We start from the raw sequence: 16,332 nt of genomic DNA on the forward strand, positions 1-16,332 counted from the left end.
AAAATAATTGCATCAGTTTTGACAAAATATTACAGAGCGCTTATTAAATTTACCATTCCTCAAACACCGCGCTTATAGTATAAAAGAAAATGAGCTTGCAATATAAATAGACTTAACCGCAATGATAACAAGAGGGGAAAATGTTGTTCCAAGGGTAGGAAGGAAGCAAAGAATCCTCTTATTATTTCACCGAGCACTTCATATCGTTGATCGGCTTTTCCGATTATAAGATATTACATCGTTTTCAACATTATTGTTTCGTATCGTAATTTTACGCCTTAGCCTTCCTGCATTCTGGTGTTTTTATTTTTATCTTTTTATACATTGAAAAATTAAGCTTCTTTTTATTTTTAAAGTAAAACTTCTTTAGGCGCGACTAGGGAGTAACTCAGATTTTTTTTTAAAACGTCAGACGTAGTAGTTTCCGCTATTTCAAAATAATTATTTGGATTGATCGTAAGTATCTGTCATATACTCGCTATACTCTTCTTGGCTTATACGCCAGCTAGTGGCGAATATCACAATCAATTAGGATTATTTGTTTCCAATATTTTCAAACGGATCAATTGTGAATAGCAAAATGAGTAAAAATTCAACAGTTTCAAAAAAAAAATATCAAATTGCAATGTTTTCTGAAAATCTCTAAATTTATTAAAATTTCTGAAGATTGCGACATTCTATAATATTTAAATACAAGATTAAATTGACATGTGCTTGTTTAATAATTGATGTTTGAAAATATTTATAAAATGTGAAAGTGATATTAATGAATTTTAAGTAGAATATAAAATGTTATAGTATAATATTAAATGAAATGGCGGAGGCCCAGGAACATTTTAGCCTTTCTTTAGAAATTCCTCTGCCAACGTGAAGAGATGCCCAGGAAATCACCTTTGATCCTAATAAATTGACCGGTACGTCCTTTGAAACTTTCTACATACATTTTTAATTGAACTTTAATTCTGCGAATCTAAATTAATTATAGTTTACATAAAATAAAGACTTTGTTTTCGTTATTAATTAATCAAGGCGAACATTCTTCATAATTATTTCAAAGTGAGGCGCGAGTTGATGAGAAACTTTTACAGAGCAATGAATTAATTAATAAAACTTTTCGTCCTAAAAGGACAGTGAGAGGACTTTTATCTAAATGATGGCAACCTTTTTTCTATAATAACTTCCAGTATGAATGCAAAAAGGAATATTCATTGTTTTTCATTAGGTATGTACATACTATGTATGTAAATACCAGGATCTAATCAAACGACAGTATTTTACAACAAATGAAATAAGTACTTATATTAATTGTCCCCGTTTATGTAATATGTTTCTTAAACCAAAGGTTGTCTGGAGGAGATCGCTTCAAGCGATAACGCCGCCTTTGTGCATATTATATTTAGACGGCCGATTGGCGCAGTTTGCAGCGTCCCTGCTTTCTGAGCCAAAGGCCGTGGGTTCGATTCCCACAACTGGAAAATGTCTGTGTGATGAGCATGAATGTTTTTCAGTGTCTGGGTGTTCATATGTTTGTTATTCATAAAAAAAAATATCAGTCATCATAACACAAGCTACGCTTACTTTGGGGCTAGATGGCGATGTGTGCGTTGTCGTAGTATATAAGTAATTATTTATTCAGTACTAGCTCGGAGTTGGGAAATTGGCAGTGACGTCGGTGGTAATAGTTGTTAAAGCCCACCAACCTGCATTGGAGTAGCGTGTCGGGTATTTTCTCTAAAACCGACCCCATGAGAGACAAGGACTATCCCCTGCGGGGCGTTAATAGGCTTATGAAGATAAAATATAAGGGATACACCTACTAGTAAAATTCAATAACCTCGCGAATCCCCGGTGAGTCATGACGTCCTGCAGACATTTTAATTATGATCTGTCGTTCCAGCACTCGGCCCTGAGCCTCGGCCTGACGTTCGTAAAAAACCCGATGACATATACAATCTGCCAGGGACGGTCGAATTTAAGAGGGAAATCTTTTTACCCGGTTTTAACTTGTGACATTGACATAGCTTTACGTTTGGGTTAAAATAGATCCCACGGGTCAAAAGGTTTGCTCAAATGCTTTAAAAATAGATTGGCATAGTCATTAGCTTAGAAATTACAGTCTCATAATCGTTTTCAGTATCTAAAACAGTAACATCGGAGTAAAATTAAACTAGTCGTCCTTCTTACACGCTTCTTCTGTATGTTTGTTTGTATATTTCTATGATTGTAATCGATTCGGACTTGATTTTGACCCTCTAAAAGACATATCGAGCAAAAATATAAGCAATGGATAAAGGAAATTGTATACAATTTTACAATAAATTACCGGTTGATATCTTGGGGATGTCTCTAAAAAAGTTCAAAGTTTGGATTAAGCGAAAGCTTATAAAAAAGTCCTATTATAGTATAAAGGATTACGTAAACGTTAAAAAAGCTTGGGTGTGAACAATTGCTCTAACCATGTTGCATCTTAATTATTTTTTAATGACAATGTGAGATGGTGATAACAAAAAAGACACCCGGCTAAGTTTGTTGTGGGCTTCTTCTTAGACCAGGGCGCGTTTGGAACCCTCGTAGCTTTAGTTTAAAGTTTACGATTGTAGTTATCGCCATCACTACTCACTGATACTCGTATGTAGGTACACATTTTTTATGTAATCAACGCATCAAAAGTGCCATCTATGTGCCTATTTGAATAACAATAAACAATTTAGATTATTCCATTTTTCAATTAGCAAAATAAGATTTTTGTTAATTTATATAACTTTCATCTATAGTCGATAATTTTTACTTCCATTATTATCTTTAGATTCACTTTGCATGTGAGGCATTCTCGAAGCCTCGTAATGTCAGATTGAATCTAGAGCTTGCACACGACTCTAGGTCATCAATTGAACTGCATTGTGTTCGCAACAGCGTCACAGCGTAAACTGCGCGAAACCTTCACAATCCTTCAACAATCCGTACAGCCTGGTGGACTACGGCCTTAACCCCTCCTCATTGTAGAAGGAGACCCGTCTTCTGTAGTGGGCCGGTAATGGGTAGATATGATGATCTTTAGGTAACTTATTAATTTTGCTCTCATAAAAAATGTTTGAGAAGATACTAAAAATATACGCTTTTTATAAATAAACAAAACCAAATGGTAGAAATTAGTTTGGTTATCATACCAAGCGTGTTTTTTAGATTTTTTGATCTATTTATTCAAAGTTCAAATTCGTCGACGTTTCCGCAGCCCCGCGGTTTAACGGTGCGTTAGTATTTGCGGATACTATGTTAAGTTTACTTTGATTTGTCGAAAGACGACTATAGAAAATGACTTAATAAGTTTTTTGAAATGAAACTTCTTTATCGACGTAGTGGAGAAATTTTATAGCAATGTAACGTTTTTCTTTTAAGCGCCACCTTGTAACGTTTTTCTATTACGCGCCATCTTCATTTCTAAGTCACATTTTTCCGTTAAGCGCCATATTTATTTCTAATACATTCAACACGTGGGTGTTATTATGGTTTTCTTTTTAAAGTTTTTGATTGTAAATATCACTGAATGTAGCAAATTTTATTAAAACTAGCAATTGTTATTTATTAAGACTGTTAATCTAGTTAACATCAATTAATTGCTATAATAAAATGAAAAATATGATGTCAGAAAGAAGTTTCACTTCTGTATGTGTGTGTACATGCCTATGTATGGAAAAAATGTGTGTGTGTATTAGTGTACACACACACATTTTTTCCAGGCCAATTATTTGGTCCATCTGATTATCCTAACCAATTTAGGTTAAGGCCGTAGTCCACCACACTGGCCAAGTGCGGAATGATACACTTCACACGCCCTTGAGCAGTTTAATAGAGAACTCACACGCATACGGATTTCCTAACGATGTTTTCCTTTACCGTTAATGCAAGTGATATCTTGCTATCATATCCACCCACTACAGGGCACGAGTCTCTTCCCAAGATGACAAGGCTTTAGGCCGTTGTCCACCACACTGGCCCAGTGCAGATTGGTGCTTTCCACGCGCCTTTGAGAACATTATGGAGAACTCGCAGGCATGCAGGTTTTCTCACGACGTATTCCTTCACCGTTGAAGCAAGTGATATTTTAAATTCTTAAAATGCTCATTACAGAAAAGTTAGAGAGAGTTCTGTGCTGGGATTCGAACTCGGGCCCCCGAAAGTTAAACCAAAATCATAACCACTGAGCTATCACCGCTACCGCATCTTACTATATATTGCATTTTAAAACGCAAATAGCTCCAAAAAGTTTGAGTTGCATAACGGAGATCGCACTCGATCCCTTGTTAGGAAGCCGAAATCATACATACTAAGCTATCACCGCTTATAATAAATGGCCCATCTATCCGCTTATATGGTTTATGGACAATAGAGCAACAATGCTTCTTGGTCGCAGAAATAATCATGGTGGACATAGTACTCTCGCTTACGCCTTTGGTTGCCTGGAAGAGACCGCTATATAGCGATAAGGCCACCTAATTGTACCTTCTCGCTTAACGCTCTATTGTATTTGCACTTTATGAATTTTCTGTGTGTGGTGTACAATATAAGCGTATTAATTTATAATACTTTCCCGGACGAGCTTTGTCACAAAAAACTCTGCTACTACTAAATGATATATATCATCTTCATCATATCAACCAATAGACGTCAACTGCTGGACATAGGTAGGTAGGGAGTTCCAAATTTCACAGTTTTGTGCCGCTTGTATCCAGCGGCTACCTGCGACGCGCTTAATGTCGTCTATCCACCTCGTAAGAGATCGACCAACGCTGCTCTTACCAGTGCGGGGCTGCCATACCAGCACCTTGGAACCCCAACCGCTATCCTTTCTCCGAACTATTTGCCCGGCCCATGGCCACTTCAGCTTAGCGACTCGTTGAGCTATGTCGGTAACTCTGATTCTTCTACGGATCTCCACATTTCTGATTTGATCACATAGTTCGGAGATATATCGTTCATAGATAAGATACTCCGAGCACAGCTCTCTCCATCGCCCGCTGATTGACTCTGAGCCTTCTTATGAGGCCATAGTTGCTGGTATGTAAACAAAATACGCTCAACATTGTAAACAAAATAACCTTTATACTAGGCAACAATATCCTTAATAATGTCAAAGAACGTAAATTATTGGTACTTATAAAATACAGAACCACCGTTAAACGTAAGTAATTTAATTTATAATGGCGTGAACACATGATTACAGAGTTCCTCGCAGAACCTTCGCCAACAAAAGATTCAAAGTAAATTGCCCCTTGGCACGAGTTGTCTAATGGATTTCATTGGAGCGGCATATATGTAGACTAACTGTAAGACCACACTAACGATTTGGCACTCAACATTAAATTGCCAATTTCACAAAAAAATCATATTAAAGATTAGTCATTACTAGAAGTCTCTTCTAGTCTTAAGTCAAAATCTTTAAACACGTTTATTTTATTTTATATTTTATTTTATTTATTTATGTAATGAACAATCAACATGTAACAATAACTCTTATAAAAATGAAAAAAACATATAAATTTTATATTGTAGACCCACTTAGAGACTGCCACAACTTGCGAATGAAAAACTAGATTGCCAGTTAGAAGGAGAAAAAACGATTAAGAGAGACGAGAGTATAAGCTGTAAGATCCATCAGGCTGTGACATAAACTTGACGAATCTAGCGCCGCGAACAAAAACATACATTTGAGAATAAATTAAAAAAAAAAAATCAATTATATTAAAAATGTTGACAATATATACTATAGAACAAAACTAGCTTAACTAATACAAAAAACTAATAACTAATACTGCAAAGGGAAAAAAACGTTTTGATGGACGACAGAAACAAAAGTGACAATAAGTTGTTTCGATATTTAAATTAATTTGAACTGAAAACTTCTTTTGGCGTATCGCACTTAATTTTTTTTCGTAGGTTAAGTTCGCTCTGAGGTGAATGGCTCGATCGGGTGAACTCGGGACCACCGAGTGTGAAAGTTACAGTGAACTGCTCTTCGCTGTTGTATCGCTCTGTTAATATATTCAATTCATACCTCATAATTGTTAGTTTCATTTAAGCTTGTTAATTTAATAGTTATTATTGATACGTAATAATAATTATTTTGGCAGCTATTTGGTTAACATTGTGGAGCAGTGTGTAGTTAGCGGTTTATCGTGCTAATACTATACAACGTGTAACAAAATTACGAAATACTGTTAAAGGGTGCATAATTATATTTCATAAGGAATCACCCTGTAAAAAAATTTAATCAAAATAAGCATATTTATTTTTACATACAAACTAATTCATAACATTTACTTATGACAACCCTACTGGTGATAAAAGACGGACACGCTCATAGTACCTACGCTACGCAACGGGCACCTAGAAGTCACTTGATTTTAACTTTGCATGTCTTGTTTAGGTGTACCTGATATTTTTTAGCAAGAACCATGACAGTGATTTACTTAAAAACTATTAGCGTATCGGTTTCACAGAAAACCCTCCGAGACAGTAAATAATGTGCCTCTAAAGTCTGTGAAGTAATATTTCGGTTTTCATTTACTCTGTATTGGGCCGGTAATGGGTTGATGTGATGATGGTGATGATCTTTATTACCGACTAGCTGTTGCCCGCGACTTCGTCTACGTTTGATTTTGTTTTTTGATGTGGCATTAAATTTAGTTGTAGTTCTAAAAAAAATTAAAGTAATCAGTATCGCTAAGACTTAAATGAGGGGTTTGCTGCTGTCCGCTGAGGAGTTCTGTCCTCTATCCCCAACCACAGTTTGGACAAAATTAAACACATATTATAACCTCTATAGTACAAAAATAATTATTTAAATCGGTTATAATTTGTCGGAGTTATGATGTAAAATCGTCAAACACTTTCATCCCCTCTTCCGAAGGAACCGAGCTTAATATCGGGATAAAAAGTATCCTATATTACTTCTAACACTTCCAAAAATATGTGTACAAAGTTTCATGAGGATCGGTTAAGTGGTTTTTGCGTGAAAGCGTAACAAACAAACTTACATTCACATTTATAATATTAGTAGTATAATGTTAGTACTAATCCAAATGGTAGAAATTAGTGTGGTTTTTTATACCAAGTGTGTTTTTTAGTTTTTTTTTATATATTAAATAAAGTTCAAATTCGTCGACGTTTCCGCAGCCCAGTGGCTTAACGGTGCGTTAGTTAAATTAAGATTAGAATTATAGTAGGGTAAAATTATATTTTTAAATAACGTGCCTCTAAAGTCTGTGAAATAATATTTCGGCGTACGGAGTAGTATTTGTAGTTTTTATATGTTTTTTCCTACGACTTGGAAATCGCTGTGTAGCGATAAGGCCTCCAAATTGTACTTTCTTGCTCTATGAGTACCTCTATAACTACATTTTTCTTTGGTGTACAATAAAAATTTATTCATTCATTCATTTCTACCTAATATACAAATATACACTCGGAACAAAATTACTGAAAGTTTACTCAAATAAATGTTTTTTTAAGGAAGGTAAAATAGTGCATAACTCAATAATTTTCCTCGCATACCAACCAGCATTGCGAACAAGATGACTGTTATTTCGGTTTATTTTAGTATTAATCGTGTAGCAGCACGTTGTTGTCGGTAGGTTGGTAACTAACTAACCGAAACCTCCCACCAGACCAGACCAGAGAAAATTCAGAAATTATTAATTGCACTGCCGGGAACTTTTTGCTAACAAAGAAAGTAATGAAACAAAAAGTCGCCAGTGTCTTGTTCAACTAACACTTCTTACTTTACTACTCTAAACCGCTTGGTTCTGAGTAAAAGAAATTTACATCACTCGTCTCCTTTGGTTGTCTGTCGCTTTGAATAGGGTAATTTCTTTGAAAGTCCCAACGCAGTTGCCTGTGCATTTACCGTATGTACCCACTCATCTCGTCCTTTGATGTATTCCCGGGATGCGGTTCCGTCACGAACGATTATAACTCAATTAGTAGCGCGCGGTTGTGTATGATGTTGTGCTCGTGTGTCTCGAATTGGGGTACTTTTTAATAATGGCGATGTTTTCGCTGTCTTAGGCGTGACATGACCGGATTCAATTTTAGAACGTTGCAAACTAAAACGTGCCCCGGATTCAATTTTAGAACGTTGCAAACTAAAACGTGTCCTGAAATGCTCCTTGCACTTTTAATTTTTACCTAAATAAGAAGCTGTGTGATAGCCGGCAGGACTACAACTGGGGGGGCGGAGTTCGAATTCCAGCAAGTACCTCTAAGTTTTCTATATTTTAAGCAATTAAAACGCACATTACTTAGAAAATCATGTTATCTTGTGCTACGTTTAATTAACGTTTCGGTCTGTGGTTTCAGATGTGAAATAAAAAAATTATAGGCTAAGTAGATAAGCCATTATTTTAGAAACAGGGAAAAATATATTTTTAAAAGTTACCTATGACAATGAGGCGAATCTGAAAGTTCCTTGTAGGCGAGTTCTTGAAGTCCACTCGACATCTGTACGTGCCTTCGTCGTCCAACTGCACCGAGCTCAGGGTAAGCGAAGCTGGTCGGGCCACTGTCGCGAAGTACGCCCTCGGCCCGAACGCGCCCGGGTCTGACCACTGCAGCGCCTTGTTGAAGGATCGGCCTCGCACATCGAAACTGCAATAAAAATAAATAACAGTAGAGTATTTATAGTTCATCTCGTATTATATAAAAATAATAATAATAAACGAAAAAAACGTGCTATTTTATATCTGTGGGATATTATTCCCACAGATATAATAAAGTAGATATAGTTAATGTGATATTAGCAAGGAAGGAAGTTAAAGTGGAAATAAGAACATCTTAAGTCGGCCACCTATCCCGTTAACGACTACATCTAGGCCAAATTACCTACGATCATTTTGCTCCTTCACATTTGTTAGTTATCCTCACATTAATAATGAAAGAGACTTACTAGATTGGATCTTACTTCTTCTTACTTCTTTAATAATTGTATTAACTAGTTAAGAGTATGAAGTTTGTATACCGAAGCTATTTACAGGGTTAAATATAAAATACCAAAAAGCTCTCGGCCTGTTGTTGTTTACAATAAAACTAACAACTTTTGCTCTACGACTTTTTTTAACTTGATTGTTTGCGAAATATTATATACTCAATATGTTACTGAATACTCTACTATTTACTACTCTGTAATTTAACAACGGCAATAGCGCGCGAACGCCGACTCTTTCGTGCGGTCACTGACCCGACTACGTGACGTTTCAATTAACCTGTATTTGGTTTCGCAGTGTAATGTCACTTTATAGAAAGAACATGAATTATACATTTTTGTATGAAATAAATTACTACTGAATTTTGAAAAGTCGTAAAACAAAAGTTGTTAGTTTTAATAAAAGAAAAACAAGGCCGAGGGCGTTCTTGTATTTTTATTTAAGCCTGTATAAAATTTATATGAGTTATATTATATATTTATAAGTAAACATCTCCTAGTTTTGAACTCGATATTTGTTGTTAAAAAATATTTTCAATTTTCTTTTTAAATAATTACTTATCGAACCGAGGACCTCCCCTTCAACTCACTAGAATAACGACAGAGTAAAATATCGTAAAGTAAGTACATCAAAGCTTAAAGGAAATTTTAACCCAATTCCCGTTGTCAACTACTAAACACCCAACTACAACTTGTTAAGACGTAGCTAATGAAGCATTCGCGTCATACTAAACGGATAAGTGGAAGCCGAGTACAGTGGATTCAATTAACGCTCAGAAAATGCTCTTAACAATGAAACGCACTTAAGACAGTTCCCGCGAGCTCATTACGACGGTTCACCACAGCTAAAATGAGCATGGCTTTACCAGTAGGTCTTCATGATTATTTCCAATTAGGGGGTTTTTTAAATTATTTATTTTATTTATTCGATGTTCTTGAGTAGTTAGAATAAAAAGTAATTATTTTAATGATATTTCATTGAGTAATTTTAATGAAATATGAATAATCTATAGCCTTTGAAATATATACGAAGGTAGTTTGAAATTTATTTATTTCAAGTGACGTGTCTTGGTACAACAAGCAACAGTTATTTACTCAAAGGCGCATATGTCACTTGTAGTCAAGTGAACTGCGAAAGGTAGCGAAAGACTCGTATTTTAGTTCTTCTATTCTGGCATATTATATTACTCAAAGGAAATTTTTACCAAATTTCCACTGTCAACTATTAAACACCCAACTAAAACTTGTTAAGACGTAGCTAATGAACCGGCCGACTGGCGCAGTGGGCAGCGACCCTGCTTTCTGAGTCCAAGGCCGTGGGTTCGATTCCCACAACTGGAAAATGTTTGTGTGATGAACATAAATGTTTTTCAGTGTCTGGGTGTTTATCAGTTTATTATAAGTATTTATGTATATTATTCATAAAAATTTTCATCAGTCATCTTAGTACCCATAACACGAGCTACGCTTACTTTGGGGCTAGACGGCGATGTGTGTATTGTCGTAATATATATAATTAAAAAAAAAAAAAAAAAATTAACGCTCAGAAAATGCTCTTAACAACGAAACGCACTTAAGACAGTTCACGCGAACTCATTAGGACGGTTCACCACAATTTAATTGGATATATTTTTCGGAAAGTTTCCATTACTTATTTATTATATTTTCTACTAACTTTCAAAGTACCAAGTTGGAAGTTATGAATAAGATGTTTTTTGTAGTTTTTTAATCTACTTAAAGTTAGCTCTTGACTGCTATATATTAAGGAATTTGTTATATTAATTTCGTTATTTATTCTCATATTTTGATTACTTCTCTGACGCAACGGTGAGCGCTGTGAATTTAAGTGGGATGCCCGGCCCTTGTTATTTAGGAATTTATAATTTCTTAATTTGGTCTGGTCTGGTCTGATGGGAGGCTAAAGCCGTGCCGCAGAGCGATAGTGTGTAGTGTGTTCAGGTGCGATGTCGCGTAGAAACCGATTTGGAGGTATGACTACCATACCGTAACTGACTGACTGCATTATCCCTTACCACCAGCTGAGATTGCAGCATTTAAGGGCATTAGTGAAGTAAAAAAAAATATAATGAAAATGTCCATAAAACAAATTTAAGATAACACAGGCAATAAACAAACAAGGTTGCCATTCCAGTTTAATAAAACTGCGTAAATTGGCACATGGCACGGGTCTAAATTCATTTTCCCCGCGAAGTCGTTGTCAAATTCTAGAATAAAATACAAGGGGCGCCGGTGAAGTTTTTCAATTTCCGGACAGCGACTACGTTTTCCCAATTTTCCAAGCTTCGTCCAAATTTATACGGCAAGAAGCTTGCGAGATGATTTGATTGTACACCCCTGCTGTTCGCGGGGAAATTTAACAATTTAAGTAGGCTTTTTATGGAAGCATTATCACCGTAAAACATTCGCTATTATTGTCGCTTTGATGCTAAATATAATCGCTCTCTCAGTAAACAGATGCAATGTCTTTTCTAGTAATTTCAATGGAAAATAAATAATAATGACCAAAATCTTAGTTTTCTCGTTTTAGATATTTTATGTGATAGCAAATTAAATAACTATGCCATGTAGGCTTAGATGTAATAAAATTTAATAAAATGTTCATGATCGATGTATAGAAAGTAGTTTATAGACTTAAAATTACGAGATTGTAGAATGAAACTTGAGTATTACTAAAATAAAAAAGTTTTTTTGAAAGATAAAAAAAAAATATGACCAAATATAAAAGAAAAAAAACTATTTCTACATCCTGCATTATGAACAAGATACATTGTCTAGGTACTGTCAATAGTAAGTTTTGAGAAACGTTTTTACCCGGGACGTGCCCAAAGGGCGTCCTACAAGGGAGGAACCGGTGCGTTCTCCCCCACCATGAATTCGGGTATCTCGTAATCAGGAGATTTCCCACCCCGTCAAAAAAAAAACCTACTTTTTAATGTGGGAAATAGTTTACACAATAATTTGAATGTTTTATATTATTTGGATAAGGAGATATTTCTATACATATCGATAAGATTAAGATGTGCTATTTGGAAGAGTAGCTTGGCTAAACGTTATTAAAAATGGACTTGAAAGCCTTGATAGAATAACATAGCTGAGAGAACGGATCTGTTTTGTTGTACTCTGACTGAACTCACAAAGGTTGCTTTGTGGTGCATTTGCTACTCTGGTAAAGTTTAGTGTGTAGGTAGGCATCAGTATCTACGCTAGTGCATTAGGACATTCCCGTAAACTAGTCGTAAGTTGGAAATAAATAAATAAATATTTTAAAGGCGAGGTATATTCATCGTCATTTTAATGAACCCATTACGGCCCACTACAGTCCCCTCTCAAAATAGGAAGTGGTTACCACGCTGGTTAAGTGCGGATTAGTAGACTTCACACGCCCTTGAAAACATTATGGATAACTCTCAGACATGAAGGTTTCCTCACGATGTTTTCCTTTGCCGTTAAAACACGTAATATGTAATTGCTTTGATTAAAAACGCACATAACCTCGTAAAAAAGCTGAAGTCTTATCCACTAGGCTGTCACCATTTAGTTATTTTATTGAACATAAATAAACCTTTCAATATGATGTATAATGAGAAACTAAGAGACTTTAACAGATGCGAAAAATACTTGGGGGGATTATCAACTTATTTGATAACCTCTTTGATGCCACTGTCAGCGCAATGTGTGTAACTTGAGAGATTCTAGGTTCAATTGAATTGATGAGAGCAGACAGAATAGGGGATCTGTCTGCTGACCCTCTTTTACCTCCTTCGACCCCCAGTACGATGGCAACTTGTTGTGGCACATGTGGTCGTGCCTACCAGCTAGGCAAATGAGGTTAGGGGACCTCTCCCGGTATGAACCTTTTGAGTGCGTGCCACAAGGGTGGCACTGGTGTGTTCCTAGGTGATCTCAAGGCTTCTCAATTTGTGCCGTGGGTGGCCACCGAGGGGGTTTGAGTGGGTAAGAATCCCACATAACCCAAGCTTTTCTCCCAGGAAGATGGGTATCTCACCAGGCGATTTCCCTCCATAATAAAAAGATTTAATGCAATTATAAGTCCAGATTTTTTGTGGTATCTTTGGTCTCTTGAATCGTGGCTAGTTAGTCAGACGTGGCGTACAAAGCGACTGGCACTGCCAGCTAAGCCCGAAACCATTTTAGACTGCAAAATCTGCAGGTGTGTTTGCAGTTAAGAGCTAACTACAAAATTTAAAAACTGGTCATCATGCCAGTACATGCATAGGAATCGTAGAATCCATACATAGAAAAGCAAGATAGAAACAGAGATTTAACAACTGTGGTGTTTCGCAAGGTAAAACTATAGATCCATTGCTCTTCTTAATATACATAAACGACACCATAGCAATTGGAATATCTTTAATTTGTGTACGATAGACAAAATACCGATTCAGGTAAATCTTTTATTAGAACAATCTTTAAAGAGTTATCTACTTCTAGTGACACGAGAATGTACCATGAGTTAAACCAACTATCACACTTGGTTGGTTTGGACTCGGAATCTTTGATTGTCCTCAAAATCACAAGGGCAGCTCTATTCACTCGTAAACATCAAATTATTCCCCGAGAGCACTCCGGAGTTCAATTAGACCTCTGTTGTGGAAAATCTTTATCTTTTGTTAGAGCCTGAAAATGTTTACTGCATTTAGGGTTGCCACATCCTAATCTCTAATTTTGGATTTTATGTATAAAACTACTTTCAGGTGAATTGTCTCTCAGCAAAAAATAATTCTAATAAGCTTATTAGAATCATTATTGATACGAAATAGTCACACCTTTCAAGTCTTACATTCCGAACATACTTTAATCGAAATGACTTAGCTAGTATAGTATTATATAAAAAAGCGGTTCTTAGTGTTTAGCCACAGAATAAAGAACATACAGAAACCGTGTACAGGACTAATATTGAAGCATCTAAAACCGCTCCACTTTAGTAGTGTTTCTCGAACAGGCAATTAGTTAATTAACTCCATTTAGCAGTAGACAGTTATTATTTTACCATAAATATTGTAAAAGTTTATCCGTAAATGGGAAAAATAGGAAAAGTTAGGGCGCTGGTAACATTACACGGGTGGAGTGAGTCGTATGCGGGGCGTTTTCACTGTTTTTGGAAAAAAATGCTCTGATTGCAATAATGACTGAATGAGGCTGCATCTGGTAAATGGAACTTTTCCACCAAACTCTCCTTAGTGTGCTTTAATAACGTGGAAGTTTTATAAGTATAAAAACTAAGCCAACTCTTTGTACATAAACAAACGCAATTTCGAGATACAATAATGACAGGCTAAGTATCAAAATTAGGTGTGAAAACTACATAATGTCATTATTGTATATATTATGTTAATTTGGTAAAATAAAAAAATTAAATTTAAAAAAAATATTATACTGCGATATTAGTATGAAATAACGGGCAAATAAAAGCACATGTACCAACCCTATCACCAGGGCCAGTCGCTTGAACTTCTGTTGAAATAAACTAATCGCTTCCGATGTTATTGAAATCAAAGGCGCTGTGGAAAATAATGAATTTTTCATTGATTTTTAAAAATCATTTATATTTTATGGCAGCGTACAAAAGCTTGTAATTATTAATAATATGAGTCCTTAAGACACGCATTATATTAAATACTCTAAATCTCTAAATATTTCTAATTCAAAAAAAAAATTAGGTATATAACATAATTTCTCTTCAATTTATATACATTTTTATTTCAACTCATTTAAAATTCATTTCATTTAATTTTATATCCTTCTGCTAAACGGCTCCGCATTTTAATTAAAGGAAAAGTTATTACTAGTCCAACCGTGACGTAATATCGTGAAAAAAAAACTCACCTGGCGGTAAGTGCTGATATAGTCTAAGATAGCAGGCTAACCTTTAAAGGATGTTGAGGCAGTTATATAAAGCCACTTATCGGTGGATACGCGGCGTCGTACTAGAACTATATATAAATAGCTTGGAGGCACATCTTTGTCTCTTGGTAGGGTAGCCATTAGTTACTGCCAGACAGACCTCTCGTCAGACCAGAGTAGAGAAAATTCTTATGCTAAATCTAGATTAAATGTCCCCTGCCAGAACGAACCTTGGAACTCCCGCTTAACACAAGCTTCACACCCAGCGCCCACCACTGTGCCAGGCGTGTGAAAAGCAGAGCATTTATATTATATTAAGAAAAATCACCTGTATATAGGCTTTCCGCCACTTTTTCTAAACCAGAGCACCATGTATACGCGGTCCTCGTTTGTGTCCGGTGTGACGTCACACGGCAGGGAGGCCGTTCGCCCCAATACTGCGTCCACTTCTACTGTTGACACTGCAAAGAAGAAAAAAAATTACTTAAATGTTTATGATAACCTAAGTAATCTTTATATATATAATTCTTCTGTGCGTGTGTATGTCACTGAACTCCTCCTAAACGGCTGGACCGATTTGAATGATTTTTTTTGTATGCGTTTGGGTGGCATCCTGGATGGTTTAGATTCACAAATCTGCCCGAAAGATGGCGCTGCAGTCGGTATCTAGTTTATTTATCTATACTGCAACTAAACGGCTAAATTTATTCAGGTACGAGTTTGATTTGATAAATTATTTTAGTGGGATAGCTGATCTATCGAGGAAGGCTACAGGAGGAGTATATAGGAGTATATACCATCACGCTAAGACTAAAAGGAGCATAGGACCAATGAAGAATGTTTCAAAATCGGCCACTTAGCTTACACCACGTGCGCTGAGTAAACGATTAAAGTTTCGATAAAATCACGCATGAAAAAGTTTTTCCCTTTATCAGTTCTAAAAAAGGCTCGGACAGGCGACAGCATGTCTATCTTTTAAGGTAAACTTTTGCGCGGACGACGTCGCGAGGGACCTCTAGTATTATTATATGTTTGTTTGTTTGTTCGTTTGTCTCTCCTTTACTTCCTGACTAAAAATCGATCAATTTGATTTTTGGTATAGAGTTAATTATAAGGACGGAGAGTAATGTATTTTTTTATAAATATAAAATTAATATTAATATTTTATTTTTACATGCATGTTAAATTTATAAAGTTTCTCCTCCAACAGGGCTAGTACGGGCGGGAGATAAAAATTATGTCCCCCGATTATATCCCCTGACAAGGTGTAATAAAATATAATTTAAAAAAATCACTGGAACACGGAATAGGAGTAGTTTACCCCCGTCTATTAATACACATATATTATTTGGATATAATTTCCACTTATGCGCCATTGCCCTGAGAGTTGATAAAGCTGTGGAAAATAAATTTATATCCTTTCCCCGGGGAAATAATTGTGTCCTATCCATGCTAGGCGTGCTGGTGTA

The 16,332-nt window shown here is 35.8% G+C and overlaps 1 protein-coding gene across 1 annotated transcript in view; it reads right to left on the reverse strand.

Annotated features, from left to right (window-relative positions):
• The window catches only part of LOC120632351 (synaptogenesis protein syg-2-like), a 79,323-nt gene extending 64,004 nt beyond the window's left edge, over positions 1-15,319 (reverse strand). Inside the window, exons 1-2 of the mRNA XM_039902204.1 lie at positions 15,192-15,319; positions 8,435-8,643 (exon numbers count right to left, since the gene is read on the reverse strand). Coding sequence (XP_039758138.1) covers positions 8,435-8,643; positions 15,192-15,235 — 253 coding nt within the window. The 5' untranslated portion in view covers positions 15,236-15,319. The remainder of the gene's footprint in view (positions 1-8,434; positions 8,644-15,191) is intronic.
• Positions 15,320-16,332: the final 1,013 nt, after the last annotated feature.

Source organism: Pararge aegeria, chromosome 19 (assembly GCF_905163445.1).
Source record: "Pararge aegeria chromosome 19, ilParAegt1.1, whole genome shotgun sequence".
Taxonomy (NCBI): Eukaryota; Metazoa; Arthropoda; class Insecta; order Lepidoptera; family Nymphalidae; genus Pararge; species Pararge aegeria.